The following is a 20,221-nucleotide window of genomic DNA, read 5'->3' as shown; positions in this document are numbered from 1 at the left end:
TGATGGGCCATCACACTTTTTTCACTTAAATATTCCAATAATCAGTTTTTATTAAATATTGTGACCGCAAGAAGCTGGAAGGGGATATCCCTTTGCCTTTACGACGGCCAACCGTTTAAGGTGGCTCCGCTGGGCCTTTGCTCAATGTTGGTGCACGCGCCAGCGTGCCGTTTTTCAAGAGAACTTTTTATGTTTTCGCTTTTTAGGACATTAAAAGCCGTCAAAAAGTGATAAGCAAGGTTCGGACTATCGTTTGTTGTAGCAGATATTGTCAAAATGATTTTCGTTATTAAGCTAAGGCTCCTCGAGGGGAGGCACTCGCCAGCGATAATTTGGCTTTGCTCTTGATTTTCTTCAAATTTCACAATTTGTGAAAATTTTCCTGCCGATCATTTAAAAGCCGAAAAAATAGGGGTTACAGAGGCAGTTTCCTTGCTATTTGCAATTTTGTATTTTCTTCCTCTATTTCAAATTTGGTCCTGTGAATTTTTTTATCAACAGGCACAAGGAGAAACACAAATATGTTTAACGGTTCAGCAAATCTTACGAAATTTCACCGCAGGAAAAGCCATAAATCTTACCCGAAAGATCCTTATCTCCTTTGTCGCAAAGCATTACGTAATGGAATAGAACTTCGCCACGATCGGTATCTGAACATGCGTAGACTTTCGATTCTGTTGCCTTTCGGCAATCTTTCCCGGTGTTTTCTTTTTGGTTGACCTCTCTTTCAGACGTAGAAGGCCTATGAATATTTCGGGTGCAGTTGCTGGAAACCCTAGATTCCATCACATAAAAATTGTATTGTGTTAAACTGTTTTTATTATACCTTTTCAGATAACAATCGTGTGATCGTATCGAGTTGCCATGTTTGCATGTTGACACTTTTAAAGCCCGTGCTATGTTTGCACCCAAACCTCGCGCGGTCAAAAAACCCTGTGGAGCCACCTTAAACCATTGTCTTATTTCACTTGGTCGCTTGCTAAACATCAGTCGTATTCGACAATAACCTACGTTAGTAGTTTAACCGGGTTTTTTTTCTAAATAACGAACTGATACTTGCATCGGTGGCAGGAGCGTTCGACGAAGGTAGGGCTTACATTTCTTCAGAACAGATTTTCAACAATCTATTTCGAGGAAGAATACGAAGTGATCAAAAGGCTTTCCTTAAGTACATTGCAACACTCTATATCAATATTGTTGTGTCTCCTCGATTTCTACACACCCTCTTTGAGTAACGTTTTTAATCATTCGATGCGTGTCCTGAAGACCTAATTCATTGAAATTTTGACGATGCGAAACTTGTAACGAATCACCTTTTGGTTACCAACGTCTTAAAAATCACCCGTTCGATAAGCCCTCACCTCTGATAAAATTCAAAATTTAGGTGTAAATTTTTTTGACTTAGAAACGTATTCAGTTTCTACTTATTTCAATTTGTCTCTTTTTGGCGCCACGTTCGATCGATTATGTATTTCTTTTTTTTATTTGCGAGTTTAGGAACACTTAACGAACCTTCCAGTGGAACCTTAGTATTGACCATAGCATAAAACGATGGCAGGAGCATTTCATGAAGGTAGGGCTTGCATTTGTTTCGAAAAAAGATTTTCAATAATCATTTCGAGGAGGACTGCGAAGTGATGAAAGTGGCTTTCCTTTGTTACATTTGCTACACTATACTCATCAATATCGTTGTCTCTTTGCTTCCTTCAAACCCTCTTCGGGTAATATTTTTAATCATTCAATGTCCTGAAGACCTAATACATTAGTCTTTTGACGGTTCGAAACTAAATTGGAATCTAATATTGGTATTTTGACGGTTCGAAACGAATCACCTTTTGTTGAGCAACGCCTTAAAAATCATTCGTTCGATAAGCGCTCGACTGAGATAATCGGCAACACCTCCGATAAAATGCAAAATTCAGGTGTAAATATTATTGCCTTAGAGACGTATTCAGCTTTTTACTTATTTCAATTTGTCTCTTTTTGGCGCCGCGTTCCATCGATTATGTATTTATTACTTTTATTTGCGAGTTTAGGAACACTTTACGAACCTTCCAGAGGAACCCAAATATTGACAATTGTATATAACGACACTATAATTGCAAAAGAAATGTTTGAGTCATCTTTTTTTTTTTATCAGCAATGCGGTTTGCCTCCAGGGAAATCGCAAGGGCGATATATCATCTATCAGGCTCTTATAGCACAGTGATCAAGATAAGATATTTACTATACAATAATCGATATTAGTTATGTTACTTTTACACAGGGAAGTAGATTTACGACACGATTGAGTAGAGAACCACCCAGTGACAAAAATCAATGATTTCCTGTAAATATGAATGTTTGGGAGAAGTTATGGTGATAATTGACCCTATTTTTGCTAGGATGCATAGGGTTTGATGATTTTAATGTATATTTTTTAGCTTCAAAAGTTTTAACTTTGTGTCAATTGTAACTGTTTACCGTATTTATTTCTCTGTACCTTAAGCCCTCAAAAGTTGAAGCAGGTGAGTCTATAACCCAACTTCCTTTGTTTGGAATCGTGCGATTAGATAATTTCGCTGTGTAAGTTACCACACTGTAACATGTAATATTATTATTCAGATTGCATTTAATACTTGCTCAAGCTTTCAATGGTGCATGGTGTTTAGAAATGTCCTTACAGTGATGACACCATGTAAGAAATAACATTTCAAGATGATAAAACTCCTCAATGTTTCGTTTTTTATGTAAACAGAATTTTAATAGCTTAATTAATAAAATAGTGTGACGGAGACAGCTGAAGTTCTGAAACAGTAATCGTGTAAAATAGTGTTGTTTGAAGAAAAAAAAAACGTTAATTCCACTCCAAGATGATAGAAAATCATGTTTCGTTTCTTATGTTTGCAAATTTGATAGCCTAATTAATAAAATGGTGTGACTAAGTCAGCTGAAGTTGTGAATCGCGGTAAACAATGTTGATTGAAGGAAAAAAAAAACTTCAATTCCATTCTTTATGTTATAGCAATGTCACCAGTCTGATTGAACGATTAATTCAAGAGGGCCAGAAAAGACATAAAATCTGTTTTTCCCTCGCTCCAGTTAAAAAACAGGTCAGTCGAGCGTTCGGCACAGATTAGACCACCACTGCGATACAGAAGAACTTCAAAGCCCTGAAACCGTCTTCGAACCGTCTTCGGGAAATTTTTACGATTGTTTGCAGGGGCTTTCGAAGGCCAAATTTATTTTGCTCATTCAATGGTTCCGCATCTTTTTCGCAGCACAGGTGAAGTTACCTTTCGATTTAAACTGATATGAAAATTGACGAGTGATCAAACTTTTTTCCATGAATATTCCAATAACCAGATTTTATAAAATATTGTTCCCCGCAAGAAGCACGAAAGGGAAATCGTTGTGTTTCGAAGGCCAAATTTATTCTAATCGTGAAATAGTTTCATATCTTTTATTGTAGCACAGCGGGAGTTAATTTTCAATTTATACCATAATGAAAATTGATGAGTCATCAAAATTTTTTCCAGAAATATTCCAATAGTCAGATTTTATAAAATATTTTTGCCCAAAAAAGCAAGAAGGGGAAACCCCGTTGCTTAAACAAAGGCCGCCAATTCAAACCATTGTCTGATGTTATGTGGTCGTTTGCTAAACATCTGTCGTCATTGATAATACCCTATATTGATAGTTTAACCGAGTTTTCTTCTTTGATCAACAAACTGACTTGCATCGATGGAAGGAGTGTCTGACGAAGGTAAGGCTTGCATTTGTTTCAGAACAAATGTTCAACAATCTATTTGGAGGGGGAATGCAAAGTGATGAAAGTGGCTTTCGTAAGTACATTTGCAACACTCTATATCAATATCGTCGAGTCTCTTTGCTTCCTACAGATTAAATATATATTAAATATTTTTAATCATCTAATGCGTGTCTGAAGACCTTATTCATTAGTATTTTCACGGCTCGAAACTTGTTATGAATCACCTTTTGGTTAGCAACGTGTTAAAAATAGCCCGTTCGATAAGCGCTCGACTAGGATAATCGGCAACACCTCCGATAAAATGCAAAATTCAGATGTAAGTATTCTTGCCTTAGAAACGCATTAAACTTTTTACTTATTTCAATTTGTCACTTTTCGGCGCCACGTTCGATCGATTCTGTATTCATTACTTTTATTTGCGAGTTTTGGAATACAATACGAACCTTCCAGACAAACCCAAATATTGACGATTACATGCAACGACACTAATTGCAAAAGAAATGTTGGACTAGTATTTTTTTATCAGCAATGCGGTTTGCCGGCAGGGAAATCACAGGGTGATTACTTCAAATACGTAACTTTAAAACAATTAAAGCCGGTTTAATTTGGTTTTGCCTTTGTCATTAAAAGTTATTTTTTATTTTGCCCGAATTTTAAACGCCATACGTTTTTGGAAATGCAGCATTTCTGAATATGCAATCTATTAGACAGTTTGGGTGAACTAGCTCAAACAATACGCGCAACATTCTCATCTGTAGTATGGTATACAGCGGTTTCAGATCTTTTCGAATCAAAAGTATTCCCAATTGTTTCGAGCATATCATTTTACATTTTTCGGTGAACAACATGTTGTTAAAAAGAAATAATTCCCAGAAGACGGTTTTGATTTAAAAAAAACTACACACACTAATCATGCGATGGTGTTATTGAAAAACAGGAAGTTGATGATGTAATGCATAGGGACTTTCCCGAGGACACGGGTCATTAATTGCCATTGTTTTCAAATCACATCATTGTCGCATGACAGTATGCTGTCTATACGATGAAATTTTGTACTTCATAATTCAGTTTGACTTTAAAATGGCTGGTAGTGAGACTGTGGTGGAAAGATGTGTTCGTCCTGTCACGAGCGTGGGACGAAGAAAAAATTCTGAGTCCTCATGAGGAATCGATGTTTTCGTCGGATGTTCTTTCTTCGTTTCTATACTGAGCTCAAAAACTTACCTTCTCTCTTATTTCTATCTACAAACATTACGCTTATCGACATTGCTGATCCAAACAGTATGCAGGATACGTGTCATATGAACTTCGTAATAGATCTCGCCTACCGTGGAGTCTCTGTGGCTCGGTGGTCAGAGCATCGCAGCGCAGAAATCTGAAGGTCTGAGGTTCGATTCGTCATGGGACTCAGAATTTTTTCTTTCTCCCACGCTCGTGACAAGACGAAAACATCTTTAGCACAGTTTGTAATAAAATCATTTTAAATAAATATTATACAAACTATATTATGTGAGTAAAATTGAAATAAATGGGTGCATTTATAATATTCACCCAGAGGGCACGGTAACGAATCCTGCAATCTGATTGGTTCTTAGCGCGGTCCGTATTTTCCTATCTCTGCCCACGGACAATGGTAACGCTTTCGTGAGTCGCCGAGTACATCCCTACCTTTTTCATAAATATATGTTGTTTTTCCGGCTGTGCTGTATTTTTAAGCAAAGAAATCGATCACTACCTTAAGCCGAAAAATAACTTACTAATCCTCTCTTTTCTCTCTCTCCAATCACTTTGGTTGACAGAAGAATATTGGTTTCGAGATGAATTTGTATAAGCAGAAGAGTCATTAAATTGGTTGATAAGCGGCCTAAAAACCGTTTGTAATTACCTAGAAAGTTAAAACGTGAGGCATTTGGTTATAATTGAGTTAATCGATGGAATTTTCTTTCATTTAATATCCTATTCGTAGTGAAAGGGCGAGCGAAATTTTCAGTTCTACAACAAATATTCGCACACGGTGAGTCTTTCCAATTTGGACATTTGTACCATAAATTGCACAACAGAAACTGAACGAGTAAATTCAAATGTTTGATTTTGAAGTTGTGACAGTTGCCCGTTTGTTTGCTGCGTGTGTAAATCTTATCTTTCTTCCACAAAAACCAAATTCGAATGAGACTCTTCAACTAGACACAGGGGATTTAATGCGGCTTTATCTCATTAATGCAACATTTTTGTTCAAAGGACGGATAAATTTATCCACTGGATAAGGTTATCCGTTGTATAAGACAGCTATCCACTGTTTAACAAATAGAGAAGCCTATATTGTGCTCTTACATTTTCTTTTTTTAAGGACAGCAGGGTGCCATTCTTTTATGTCATCGATGATGACCTTCTTTCTTGAATGTGGGTTGGTAAATATTGCAGTCATCTGCAATGGTAAACATGGAATGGTAATGGAATAGATACCAGAGCCGCAGTCTAGTAGTGACTGTTCATAGGGGTCTGATGGTTTATTGGGGTCTGGGAGTTCTAGTTGATATGTCAGAAACCAGTGCTGCATATGATTTGTACAAATTGTATGAACCCTTAAATCCTTGCGTTTTGGTGAGTGGTTCAACAATGAAGTGCTTTGCATTCCTTTGGATATTACTCAAGAGAATTTGATTTAAAAAATAAAAAAAATTAAAATAAATGGGAATTATTTTCATTTACAAATTAGCGGAAAAAAAAAAGAAAGAAAAAAGAGAACTAGACATTTGAAGTAGCGTTTGTTCACAGCGCAAACAAGGATTGCAAACAATTCACAGCACAAACAATTGCAAGAATTGCTATCCGAGCATTCTGGAACAACTTTTTGTCCGCTGGATAACCATTTAAAATAAATTTTGAATGTAACGCGTGCTCTCATTGATTGAAAGAGCGCGCTCTATGAGAGTTTATAATAACGTTCGGATATAACGCGCGCTGTCATTGGTTGAGAGAGCGTGCTCTATGAGAGTATAGACCATAGAGCTGAGCTAAAGCTGTCACGTTATCTGCCAAATTGGACTGTCCGACCTTTTCCGAGACTTTTCTATAGTTTTTTTTGTTAATTGAAAGTGAAGTTTCGAAACAAGCCAGTCGGGAAGTAGCAACAGAACAACCAAACAAAGGTTTATAAACACGCCAGGCGCCGTAATTGACGTTATTATAACATGAGCAGAGACGAAAATCCTCAAAGAGAAAACGAAATGGATAGTCCCAGTTTTTAAGGTTTTTACGCTTAGTTAGACTGCAAGCTTACGAATGGTAATAAAAATCAAACAGCTAATACCCGTATTGTATATACAGTTCGAGTTCAAAAACAAAACAGAACAAAACAGGAATGATAAAAAATATAGCCAAAGAGGCATAACTGTTATGATTCGTACTAGTCATGACGGTTTCAGAGCGACTGCGATCATGCTGAGGTCCAACGTCGCTAGCTCGGAGATCGCCAGTGAAGCAAGCCTCAGAAATTACATCGACCGCCCTTCGAGTGAATAACTAAGAGCTTGCTCTGATGTCCTTTCCGATGCGTTGAGTGGTGAAGGCCACATCAGTCACTGCAACCGAGTTTTACGGCTCCGTCATCCCGAGAAATCTTCATGTTCCAGTGAATTCGGCTATCGTTCATTCGTAAAACTCGCCTTGAGCAGTTTGTTTACTGGTTGTTATTTAAAAAAACCTTGCGTGTTTTTTGTGAGCCACAATTCGGCCAGATTTTACTGAACATTTCACCTTCTCATTCTGTGATTAAAGACTAAAAAACGTCCGGCAAAAGTATTAGATTCGACCTTCCCAACCATTTTTAAGTTTGTCAACAATTGCATGTAACGAATTTGTTATGTTAACAAATTCATTATATGCATGAGTTTTGAACCCACTGAAAACACATGAAAACCACACGTATTTTGGATCACATATCAAAACGTATAACGTATAACAAAACCCTCTCGGTCAGCCACTGGTTCTGACCTAAATGGTAAGTGTCCCTAGATATCCAAAACAACTCAACATCTTGTAATGTTGTTCCTACCTTTTACTGTCGTGGGAAAGTGGCCATTATTAACAGATAATTTGGATCAAAAAGATATCTCTGGTTCATCAATGGAGCCTATGTTTTACGTAATATATAGAAAACGAATGCGAGTGTTTGAACAGGGTGTCCACACATCGAGAAACAGATTAAAGCACGAGGCCGTAGGCCAAGTGCTTTTATTGTTTCTCGATGTGTGGAGACCTCGGTCAAACATGACGTACGAGTTTTTGATATGGCTTCTAAAACTATTCCTACTTTTTTAGTAATTAGGGGTATTGTTTCAGTGCTTTAAATGATGAAAACCACGCGTGGTTTTGATATGTGATCCAATACACGTATGGTTTTCATGTGTTTTCATTTGGTTCAAAACTCATGCACATTACAAATTTAGCCATTTTTATATTAGCAGGCTCAGACTTATGACTTATTAATGAATTTTAGAACTATCTTTACACCACAGGTGCCCGGAAAAATAGACACAAGCCAGACCACCCTCGAGATCAGACTTATTTCGAAACTTTACAGGTATGGTTTATATCTTATAATTTTATTATTTCACTTATTAGTATCCATGGTCAAATTTAAGACAGCAGTAGTTCTTAAAGAGAGAAATTTAAACTGTTGTCGATCATAAAAATTTCCGTGCGACGATGTCACAAATGGATTTTTCAATAGGATTACTTATGTAGTGTTGTTCAAATTTCATTGGTCATGAATTATGCCAGACCAGTTGATTTCTATTTTCTCAGATTTAATATCATAGCCAGGCAAACACGTACACACGCAGACACGCACGAAACACGAATATCCTCGCACACCCAAAGTCACCCACACACGCAAGCTAAAAATAGAATTCGCAGACCGTAACTTTCTTACAAAGGAGTGCTATATATCTGAAATCTGTGTTTTCTTTCCAGAGCTCCACATCGAGCGATGAAAGCACGAATTTAGCCATTTTTTATTGGCTCTCAGACTACACAGGTACCCGGAAAAATAGATGTAAGCCAGACAAAGAGGACGATGGAGATCAGACTCCTTCGGAAAGTTTACAGGTATTGTTTATATCTTATTATTTTACCATTTTGCTTATTAGTATCCATGATCAAATTTAGGATAGCAGTAATTCATGAAGAGGGAGATTTAAACTGGTGTCGATCATGAAAATTTCCATGCGACGAAGTCACAAATGGATTTCTCAAAAGAATTACTTATGTCGTGTTTTTCACATTTTGTTGGTTATAGATTTTTTCAGACCAGTTTATCTCTATTTTCTTTTGTCTTAGGTTCAGTATTATAGCCACGGTGACACGTACACGCGCGAGCAACATATTCTGCCATGTTGGCTCTCTACTAGTACGTACATGCGAAAAGATCACGCAACGCTTGGGTTATCACCATGGCAACTACCTGGACATATTCTGCCATTTTGGCTCGCTACTAGTACGTACATGCGAAAAGATCACGCAACGCTTGGGTTATCACCATGGCAACTACTTGGACGGCGAGTTATCCATCCGATAGGTATACGCCTCGCTCTCCGTGCTTTCTGCAACAACTTTTTATCCGCTGGATAACTATATATCCAGTGGATAGCCATCTTATACACTGCATAAGCTTATCCAGTGAATAAATTTATCCATCCTTTGAACAACCGGGACCAAGTGTAAATATTCTTGCCTTAGAAACATATTCAGCTTTTTACTAATTTCAATTTGTCTCTTTTTGGCGCCACGTTCGATCGATTATGTATTTATTACTTTTATTTGCGAGTTAAGGAACACTTTACGAACCTTCCAGTGAAAACTAAATATTGACCATGGTATACAACGACACTCTAATTGCGAAAGAAATGTTTGAGTAATCCTTTTTTTATCAACAATGCGGTTTGCCACCAGGAAAATCTCATAAGCGTTTATTTCAAACACGCGTCTTTAGAACAGCTAAAACCGATTTCAATCGGTTTTGGCCTTTTTACTAAAAATTATACTTTATTTTCCCCAAATTTAAACGTTAAACCTTTTTGGAAATGCAATATTTTTGAATATGCAATCAATTGGGCTGTTGGGGTAAACTAGCTCAAACGACACGCGCAAACGGGGGGCACCAGGTGTCCGATCAGAAATAGTTTATTTCCCTTTTGAAAACTCTGTCCAAGGTATTCTCTAAAAACTAGCTCTTAAATATCAAGACATTCGAAATCAACAACAAAGTACTTGAAAAACAACCGATCTTCGAGATCGAAACCCTATACAAAACTTCCCGTAGAAACTCTTAGCAAGGTCAAGGACAAATCCAAATACGACCATCAATGGCGATCACCGTACGAGCAGTAAGCCCTACTACAACAGTCAAGGACACATATCACTCAGAGGGTAAAAATAAATGAGTGGATTTAATAGCCAACTAAGGCTCACAAGACTCGCATAAGGATTTCGGGACAATCAAACAGGCCTAAACAATTCCCAAACATTTAGCCGGAACATATCTCCCAAACACTTCTAATTTTAGTAGTTCATAACATATCTTATAACATGCAGTTTTCTTTTCTACGTAAAGAACAGAATTGAGTTCAGAATTGGCACTTATATTTTGTTTGCTGGAAAATGATCCATATCCTAAAAACTTTTAAAACTGCCTCCAAAAGGTTATTTCAGAATATCCCCATTTCCTCATAGTTAAAATTTTATTGTCCTTTTCGCCGAAACCCGCTGGACAATCATAGTCAGACAAGCGTTCATGTTGCAGCCGGTTCAGCTTAGAAGAGTCGAGACACGGCAAACTTTACTTTCTTTTAGATCATTCGAGGTCGGAATTAATAACATCTCACAGTCTTACTTTGAAATCTGACACCGTAGCGAAACCTCTTCTAATGACTAAACGCTGATAAATAACATTTTAAAAAATGTATTACAAGTACCGAAGATGTTTCTACTTGTTTCGATCGAAAATTTTCAAATTTTGTTGCGACATCCAGGGCTCGCATTTGATTGGCTGTCTGTGAGTTTCTTTGATTATTGACCAAACAGAATGTCTTATTTGTTACTTTCTTTGTGCTGGATTAGCTCTCTTCTGCACTGAATTACTTGAAAACTGCATTTATCTTAAGCAAACAGAACTGAGTAATTTTTCCAATGTATATTATTAACTCTAGAATTAAACGGCTCGTTTTACTTGGCACAAGAATGTTGCAAATAGTTTATTGCGTGTTTTATTTGCATAGTTTCCTTTCTGGCTCTGTGACTTTTTTCGAATTTGATTTGAGAATATATCCCTATTTCTACATACTAATGATAATTTTATTTTCGTTTTTTTTTGTTTTGTTTTTGTTTTCTAGACGATTTCTTGAATGAATTACTTTGGACTGGAGTCAGAGATACAAAATTGCCAAATCGTACCTACCTCATCGCTTCTATCAAATCCAAAGACGGAGAAGACATTTTCAATAAGCGCTTCAAAAACGAACCTTTTCGAAAACATGCAGAAGCAGTAATGCTTTGCGATCGTGACTTTCGTCACGCAGTATCTGTTCATCATGACATTGAAATCACTCTGACTTTAAACTACTCACCCTGTAGTAACTGTGCAGATGAATTAAAAACATTTTATGAAAAGAACAGAAATATCAGAAGTCCCATCATCCAGTTTTCATTCTTATATCGTATAGAAGAAGAAAAAAATCAACATGGCCTCCGAAACCTAAGGGAAGCAGGTATAACCTTACAAGCTATGAATGCAAACTCGTGGCGTGAAGTTGGAATTGACCTTGAGTTGATGGCTTTAGAAGGTAAAGAAATAATAACGGAAAGAGACGAAGACCAGGCCGATATGCTAAATAAAGTGCTCTCTACATATGAAAGCGAGCATGATCAAGACACCTCTAATGATGATGAATTGTCTTCACTATTCCAATCGCGGTTAACATTTTTGTGAACTTGAAACGAGGCAAGTCTACTTGGACCTATGGCTCTTAGAAACGGCGTGGTTTTCCGAGAAGGCGTAGCTCTGAACAAATGACAAAATAGAGAAAAAGTACTCTTAGGATAATTTGGAGAAAGTGCTAGTGATAGCAAGTGTAATATGTCGGTTATTGACCTCAGTTACACTAGCTCGATGTTATAGTTATATATATATATATATATATATATATATATATATACATAATCCATCTGGCTTTCATAGCACAGTTAAATAGTGGTGAGTGTAGAGTATCCATAGGTCAAATGACTTATCTCATTTCATGCTTTAACTCAACTGTCATTTATTCAGTGATCAAGATAGTATATTTACCATACAATACTTGTAATTAGTTATTTTACTCTAATTTCGTAAAGTAGATTTACCACACGATTGAGTTAATACAGTCCCACCTAGCGACAAAAATTAATGATTTCCTGTAAGTATGAATGTTTGGGAGAAGTTGTGGGGTTAATTTACCCTATTTTTGCTAGGATGCATAGGGTTTGATGATTGTAACGTATATCTTTAAGCTTTCAAACTTTCAATTTTGTATTAATTGTAACTGTTTACCATATCTGTTTCTCTGTACCTTAAGCCCTCAAAAGCTAAAGCAGGTGAGTCTATAACCTAACTTCCTCTGTTTGGAATTGCGTGATTATATAATTATGTTTTGTAAGTTACCACATTGTAACATGTAATACTATTATGTAGATTGCATTAAATACTCTTGCTCGAGCTTTCAATGGCGCATGGTTTTTCAAATGTCCTTCAAGTGGTAACTCAGTGTAACGCAATACACTACAATAAGAATAGGTCAAATTAATTTCGAATAACATTTCAAGATGATAAAATATCCTTAATGTTTCGTTTTTTATCTTTGCAGAATTTTGATAGCCTAATTCATAAAATGGTGTGACTGAGACACATAAGGTTGTGAATACAGTATTTGCGGTAAACAGTGTTGTTTGAAGGGAAAAAACGTCAATTTCATTCTTTATGTTATAGCACCAGTCTGATTGAACGATTAATTCAAGTGGAAAGAAAAAGCTGAAAATCTGTTTTTCCCTCATTCCAGTAAAAAAAAAAAAACAGGTCAGTCAAGCGTTCGGCACAGATTAGACCACCACTGTGTTACAGAAGAACTTTAAAGTAATGAAACAGGCTTTCCCTTAGAACGTACGCGATACATACATGATTCAAATCACTGTGTCGACTCCTTCGAACCTTCTTAGGGAAATTTTAACGATGGCTTGCAGAATCTTTCTTTTTTAATGTGTTCATGCGATCGATAGTTTCGTATCTTTTTCGAACTTGCAGTTCAGGGGCAGTTAATTTTCAATTTAAACTAAGATGAAAATTGATGGGTCATAAAAAGCTTTCCATAAATATTCCCATAATCAGATTTTATAAAACATTGTTACCCACAAGGAAGAAGGGGAAATCTTGTTGCCTTTACGAAAGCTACCTGTTTAAATCATTATCTAATTTTACATGGTTACACTGGCCCTTTCACCCATGGGTAAAAAGCGTTTGCCTACGGGCAAGGACGTTTTTGTGCGTAACCGCTTTCTCTAGACCGAAACTGCCCTGGGGTTATTTCCATGGATACCTTAAAAAAGAACAAAAGAAATTCCCATGACAGTTCCTGACCTCATGAGTACGGTTTATCTGCTCCTTGGGGTGACTTGGCCAATCATAAAGCAGAACGTAGCTAATATTGGAAATCGCCAGCAGTGTTTTGACGGTGACCTCAGATTGGCTAATTTGACGCCTACTTGTAGCGCGAGGTCACACGGCAGGGTTTCGTGCATCACTGTGAGTATTTCTTTATTTTCATGAGTTTGCCCTTCAGACTGTCAGTTACGAAGTTGATTAAGTAATAATATTTATGTTTATTTGCTTATAGGAACGCTAGGCAAAACGAAAATCCCTAGTACAGCGGCAGGAAACCAAACGGGACCGCATGGAATTAAAAACACCGGTGATCTCTTGTATGGTAGTTGGCTTGGCTCAAAATCAGACTTCACTGCACTATCCAGTGATGCTAAATCCCTACCCGACCTTCGAGAACCCTGTTCCCGGTGCTAGCGATCACCTTCAGTTTGAACCAGACAGGGACCGCGCCAGTCCAAGTCTAAGTGAATCCTTGAACCGAAGTGATGATAGTCACTCCGGTTTATGTATAGACGCATGAAAAAAAAAAGAAAAGAAAAACCTTCACTGATTTATCGATCAATTCTTTCTCTTCTTTTGCGCGCTCACAAAGCTTTCTTTCGAGTAATATGTGAATTTTGCGCTCTTACCCTCATTCTCTGATTAACCCTCCATCCTCAGGAAATCTGGGCAGCTCAAGTAAAGTTAATTTTCTACTTAAACCACGATGAAAATTGAGAGGCCATCACACTTTTTTCTTAAATACTCCAATAATCAGATGTTTTTAAATATTGTTAACCGCAAATTTGGTCCTATCAATTTTTTATCAACAGGCACTAGGAGAAACACAAATATGTTTAACGGTCCAACAAATCTTACGAAATTTGACCGAAGGAAAAGCGATAAATCTTACTCCAAAGATCCATATCTTCTTTGTCGCAAAGCATTACGTAATGGAATAGAACTTCGCCAAGATCGATTTCTGAGCATGCGTAGACTTTCGACTCTGTTGCCTTTTGGCAATCTTTCCCTGGGTGTTTTCTTTTCGGTTAACCCCTCTTTCAGGCGTAGAAGGCCTATTAATATTACGGGTGCAGTCGCTTGAAAGCCTAGATTTCATCACATAAAAGTTGTATCGTGTTAAACTGTTTTTAATACACCTTTTCCGATAGGAATTGTGGGATCGTACCGACTTTTGACACTTTGAAAGTTCGTGCTATATTTGCACCCAAACCTCACGCGGTCAAAAACCTTGTGGAGCCACCTTAAACCTTTGTCTTATTTCAATTTGTTTCTTTTTGGCGCCGCGTTCAATCGACTATGTATTTACTACTTTTATTTGCGAGTTTAGGAACATTTTACGAACCTTCCAATGGAACCAAAGTGTTGACCATGGCAAAAAGGATGATAGGAGTGTCTCATGAAGGTAGGGCTTGCATTTGTTTCAGAACAGATTTTCAACAATCTCTTTCGAGGACTGCGAAGTGATGAAAGTAGCTTTCCTTTGGTACTTTTTCTACACTCTACATCGATATCGTTGTCTCTTTGCTTCTTTCAGACGCTCTTCGGGTAATATTTTTAGTCATTGAATGTGTGTCCTAAAGACTTAATTTATTAGTATTTTGACGGTTCGAAACTAATATTGGAAACTAATATTGGTACTTTGACGGTTCGAAACGAATCACTTTTTGGTTAGTAACGCCTTAAAAATGACCCGTTCGATAAGCGCTCGACTGAGATAATCGGCAACAACTCCCATAAAATGCAAAATTTAGGTGTAAATATTCTTGCTATAGAAACGTATTCAGCTTTTTACTCATTTCAATTTGTCTTTTTTTCGCGCCACGTTCGATTAATTATGTATTTACTGTTTTTATTTGCGAGTTTAGGAACACTTTACAAACCTTCCAGTGGAACCCGAATATTGGCCCCGGGGATACAACAACACTCTAATTGCGAAAGAAGTGTTTGAGTTATCTTTATTTTTATCACTAATGCTGTTTACTACGAGGGAAATCATGAAGGCGATTATTTCAAACACTTGGCTTTAAAACAGCTAAAAACCGGTTTCAATCGGTTTTCCCCCCGTTATTAAAAATTATTCTTTATTTCCTCCGAATTTTAAACGCTAAAGGTTTTTGGAAATGCAGCATGTTTGAATATACAATCTTTTGGACTTTTGGGGTAAACTAGCCCAAACAACACGCGCAAACGGGAGGCACCAGGGGTCTGATCATTAATAGTTTATTTCACTATTAGAGGCTCTGTCTCTTTTTTCTCTAAAATTTAGTCCTAAGTACACTCTCCGTTAAATACCCTAGTTCCATATCTTTTTCGCAGTTCAGGGAAAGTTCATTTTCAATTTTTTTTCAAGATGAAAATTGATGGGTCATCAAACTTTTTTCCATAAATATTCCAACAATCAGATTTTATATAATATTGTCCCCCGCAAAAAGCTAGAAGAGGAGATCCCGTTACCTTTACAAAGGCCACCTGTTCAAACCATTGCCTAATGTCCCGTGGTCGCTTGCTAAACACCTGTCGTCTTCGATAACGCCCCATATAGATAGTTAAAGTAGGTTTTTTTTCCCTGAATAACGAACTGATACTTGCATCTATGGCGGGAGCGTCTGAGGATGATAGGGCTTGCATTTGTTTCAGAACAGATTTTTAACAATCTACTTCCAGGAGGAGTGCGAAGTGAAGAAAAGGCTTTTCCTTAAGTACATTTGCGACACTCTATATCAATATCGTTGTGTCTCTTTGCTTCCTATAAACCCTCTTCGGGTTATATTTTCAACCATTTAATACGTGTCCTGGAGACATGATTCATTGGTGTTCGTAACTTGTAACGAATCACCTTTTGATAAGCGCTCGACAAGGTTAATCGGCAACTCTTCCGTTCAAATGCATTTCAGTTATTCTCGTTTCACTGACGCAACGAAAAATACCAAGAGATAATGCTTCGTGTTTCAAAATGTGATTTTTTTCAAACTTTTACGTCTGTAAGTTATCTCAATTTTTTTTTCCTTTTGATTGATCATTATATTGTTTGATTAGCCACAGACAAGTTCCTTGAAAGTTTACTTTGGACTGGAGTCGAAGGTACCGTATGGCCGAGCCACACGTACCTAATCACTGTCGTCAAAGATGTCAATGATGGGAAGATTTTCAATCAGCGCTTTGAAAACGTACCATACAAACATGCAGAAGAAATAATGCTTGACAATATTTACTTTCGTATCACAGTAGCTGGTGATCGTTACATCGAAGTCATTCTGACTTTAAACTACTCACCCTGTAGTAAATGTGCAAAGAAATTACAATCATTTTATGAAAGTCACAAAAAGAAAATCACAAAGTTCATCATCCAGTTTTCACACTTGTATTATATACAAAACGAAGAAAATCAAAATGGCCTCCGAAACCTGTACGAAGCAGGTGTAACCTTACAAGCCATGAATCCAGACTCGTGGGGTGAAGTTGGAATTGACCTTAATGCTATGGAGGAGAAAGATAGAAAAAGAATAACTGAAAGAGACAAAAATACAGCTGATGAACTATATCGCGTGCTCTCTCTATATAAAAAAGAGCAAGTTCAAGACACCTCTGTTGATGAATTGTCTTCACGATTCAACAAGCAGATGAAATTTTAGGACACCTGAAACGAGGCAAGTCTACTTGGACCTATGGCTCTGAAAAACGATGTGGTTTTTGAAGAAGCCGTAGTTCTGAACAAATGGCAAGGACGAAAAAAATTCTTCCTCATTATAAATGTAACTTAGAGAAAGTGCTAGTGGTAGCAAGTGTAATATGTCAGTTATTGACCTTAGGTACATTAGCATATATATATACGTATATATCTTATCCACCTGGCTTTCATAGCATAGTTAAATAGTGGTTAGTAGAGTATTCATAGGTCAAGTGACTTCTCTCATTGCATGCTCTAGTTCAACTCTCTTTTATTCAACGATCAAGATAATATATTTACCATACCATTAGGAAAGTAGATTTACGACACGATTGATAAGTACAGTACCACCTTGTGCCTAAAGACAAAAATTTATAATTTCCTGTAAACATAAACGTTTGGGAGAAGTTATAGTCGTAATTGACCCTATTTTTCGCTAGGATGCATAGGGTTTGATGATTCCAATGTATATCTTTTAGCTTTCAAACTTTAAACTCTGTATCAGTTGTAACTGTTTACCATATTTGGCTATTTCTCTGTACCTTAAGCCCTCAAAAGTCTATAACCTGACTTCCTTTGGTTGGAATTGTGTGATTATATAATTTTGCTGTATAAGTTACCACATTGTAACATGTAACATTATGTAGATTGCATTAAACACTCCTCAAGCTTTCAGTGGCGCATGGTGTTTCAAATGTCCTTACAGTGGTAACGAAATGTAACGCAATACACTACAGTAAGAATAGGTCAAATTAATTTCGAATAACATTTCAAGATGATAAACAATCCTTAACGTTTCGTTTCTTATGTTTGCAGAATTTTGAAAGCTTAATTAATAAAATAGCATGACTAACACAGGTGAAGTTGTGAAAATAGCTATCTAAATAATGTTGTTTGAAAAAAAAACGTCAATTCCATTCTTTAAGTTATGGCAAAGTCAGCAGTATCATTAAACAATTAATTGAAGTGGGGCAGAAAAAATGAAAATCTGTTTTTCCCATGTTCCAGTAGGACCAATAGGTCAGTCGAGCGTTCGGCACAGATTAGACCACCACTGCGTTACAGAAGAACTTCAAAGCCATGAAACAGACTTTCCCTTAGAACTGGTAATTTAGTGTTAACAACTGAGTTGAAAACGTAAATTGGCCACCGTAAAGAGTTGAAAGGCTGACGTTTCGAAAGTTGGCCCTTCGTTTATCGCTCTGACAAAGGGCTAACGCTCGAAACGTCAGCCTTTTAACCCTTAACGGAGGCCAATTTAAGTTTTCAACTCAGTTGCTAACACGAAATTACCTGCTATACTCTCCCACCGACGCAGCACCACAGTTTCTTTAGAAACTTACCCCCTTTATTCATTTCCCTTAGATACTACGCGAAATATTGTTACCCGCAAGAAGCAAGAAGGGTAAATCCTATTGACTATACGAAGGCCGCCTATTTTAACCATTGTCTAATGTCGCGTGGTCAGACTAGCCCTTTTACCCATGGGTAAATAGCGTTTGCCCACGGGCAACGACGTTTTTGTGTGTAACCCCTAGACTGCAACGGCCCTTGGGTTATTTCCATGGATACATCAAAAAGAACAAAAGAACTTCCCATGACAGTTCCTGACCTGATAAGTACGCTTTGTCTGCTCACTGTGGTGGCTTGGCAAATCATAAAGAACGTTGCTAACAGAGGAAGTAGCCTGCAGCGCTCTGAGGTAACCTCTAATGCGCTTGGCTAATTTCGCGCCCAACTTGTAGCACGAGGTAACACGGCAGGGTTTTGTGCATCATAGTGAGTATTTCTTTCTTTTCATGAGTTTGCCCTTCAGACTGTCAGTTACGAGGTTGATTAATTATAAGTTATAATCTTTCTGTTTATAGGAACGTCCAAGTCCAAGTGAATCCTCGAACCGAAGTGACGATCGTTACTCCGGTTTATGTATAGACACATGAAAAAAAAATTTCAATGATTTATCGTTCAATTCTTTCTCTTCTTTGGCGCGCTTTTAAAGCTTCCTGTCAAGTAATGTGTGAATTTTGCACATTTACCCTCCAACTCTGACTGACCTTGCATCCTCAGGAAATCTGGTTCTAAATTTCCTTCAGATGCCAACATTCTAGGCATTTACAAGTATAAAAGCCCGAATCATTATGGCTATTATCATCGTCATTATTTCTGTATTTGTTATCATTATTCTAAATATTGTTCTAAAATTGCCGTCATTACTATCATTGTATCGTTATTATTGCTGTTCTTTGTTGAACTTATGCGCAGTGCCATGTGGACTTTTGATCTCTGTGAGTTCGTCCTTCCTGGGCTAAAAGGATTGTTTTATTCCCCGTTCGCTCTTTTTTTATTATTTTAAATTTTTTTTATACAAATAAATCGTATTTTAATAGGATTGTTAAAAAGGAGAGCAAGCTCTAAATCCTCGTTTTTTATCACTATATCAAAAAATAACTTTGCATTTCGAGAGATAGTTTTGACATGAAATAAATGAATTCTAGGTTTCGCAATAGTGATTGAGGTTTTGCTTATCGAGAATGGAGAATGTTAGTGAAAGGAACAGCATGTTCAAATTCCGAATCCTTCACTCGAGGAAAAAAATTTCCAAAAGATTGTCAATATGTTGGATTTGATTTCGATTTAATGAAAACTTATGCTCCTATTTGGTAAAAACCACGTATTCTACGTTGGTGTCTATTGAACACGTTACAAAAACCAAAGGGAAATATTTGGAGCGAATTTTTCAATTTCTTCGACAAAGTTTCAACGTAATTTGCCTAGGATCGATGAAGATCTCCGTCAGCAAAAGTCTGTGCTATGTGAGGAGAGATGAGTCACCAACATAATTTCTCAATTAATGTTTAGTCCGAAAAGGTTTTTAAGCGTGTCTATTTGTTATTCCTATCCGTTCTTTTAACAATTTCGTTCAGTCCTCTTCTCAACAACTTGGAAATGGCGTGCAATGTTGTTCATGTTGTATTGAAGAAAGTCGCGGTTGTGGTTCGACAGACATCAAAGGGTGAGGGAAATGATTGAAAGAAAAAAATGATAAAAAGTGTTGTGAAAAAGAACGTCATGGGAGGTAGAGGTTAAAATATATGAGTGAGGTCGAGACGGC

The 20,221-nt window shown here is 37.1% G+C and overlaps 1 protein-coding gene and 1 long non-coding RNA gene across 5 annotated transcripts; both read left to right on the top strand.

Moving 5' to 3' along the window:
* Positions 1-1,012: 1,012 nt before the first annotated feature.
* LOC131783575 (uncharacterized) lies at positions 1,013-12,730 on the top strand. Of its 4 annotated transcripts, XM_066174489.1 has the most exons (6): positions 1,013-1,086; positions 1,498-1,573; positions 8,269-8,333; positions 8,726-8,860; positions 9,092-9,329; positions 11,143-12,730. In XM_066174489.1, exons 2-6 carry the CDS (start codon positions 1,552-1,554, stop codon positions 11,736-11,738), a joined length of 1,056 nt encoding a protein of 351 aa, XP_066030586.1. In that variant the 5' UTR covers positions 1,013-1,086; positions 1,498-1,551; the 3' UTR covers positions 11,739-12,730. The 4 variants fall into 4 exon arrangements, with proteins under 4 accessions (XP_066030586.1, XP_066030585.1, XP_066030583.1 ...); XM_066174488.1 differs by lacking the exons at positions 1,013-1,086; positions 1,498-1,573 and adding an exon at positions 3,588-3,745 and having other exon boundaries at positions 11,143-12,525; XM_066174486.1 differs by lacking the exons at positions 1,013-1,086; positions 1,498-1,573 and adding an exon at positions 3,603-3,824.
* A 1,797-nt stretch (positions 12,731-14,527) lies between these two features.
* Positions 14,528-17,784, top strand: LOC136284436 (uncharacterized). Its single transcript, XR_010719202.1, has 2 exons — positions 14,528-14,844; positions 16,479-17,784. It is a non-coding gene; the product is annotated as an uncharacterized lncRNA (long non-coding RNA).
* Positions 17,785-20,221: the final 2,437 nt, after the last annotated feature.

The sequence above is a fragment of the Pocillopora verrucosa genome, chromosome 11 (assembly GCF_036669915.1).
Source record: "Pocillopora verrucosa isolate sample1 chromosome 11, ASM3666991v2, whole genome shotgun sequence".
Lineage (NCBI taxonomy): Eukaryota > Metazoa > Cnidaria > Anthozoa > Scleractinia > Pocilloporidae > Pocillopora > Pocillopora verrucosa.
The sequence above is the reverse complement of the archived record's forward strand: the minus strand, read 5'-3'. Positions and strand labels throughout refer to the sequence as shown.

Bases quoted from the DNA above. Each gene is read 5' to 3' on its own strand.
- LOC131783575 (XM_066174486.1), top strand. From the start codon at position 3,773: ATGTTCAACAATCTATTTGGAGGGGGAATGCAAAGTGATGAAAGTGGC. The intron at 8,861-9,091 runs GTATTGTTTATA...CTTTTGTCTTAG, and splicing joins CTCCTTCGGAAAGTTTACAG to GTTCAGTATTATAGCCACGG. The intron at 9,330-11,142 runs GTATACGCCTCG...TTTGTTTTCTAG, and splicing joins GCGAGTTATCCATCCGATAG to ACGATTTCTTGAATGAATTA.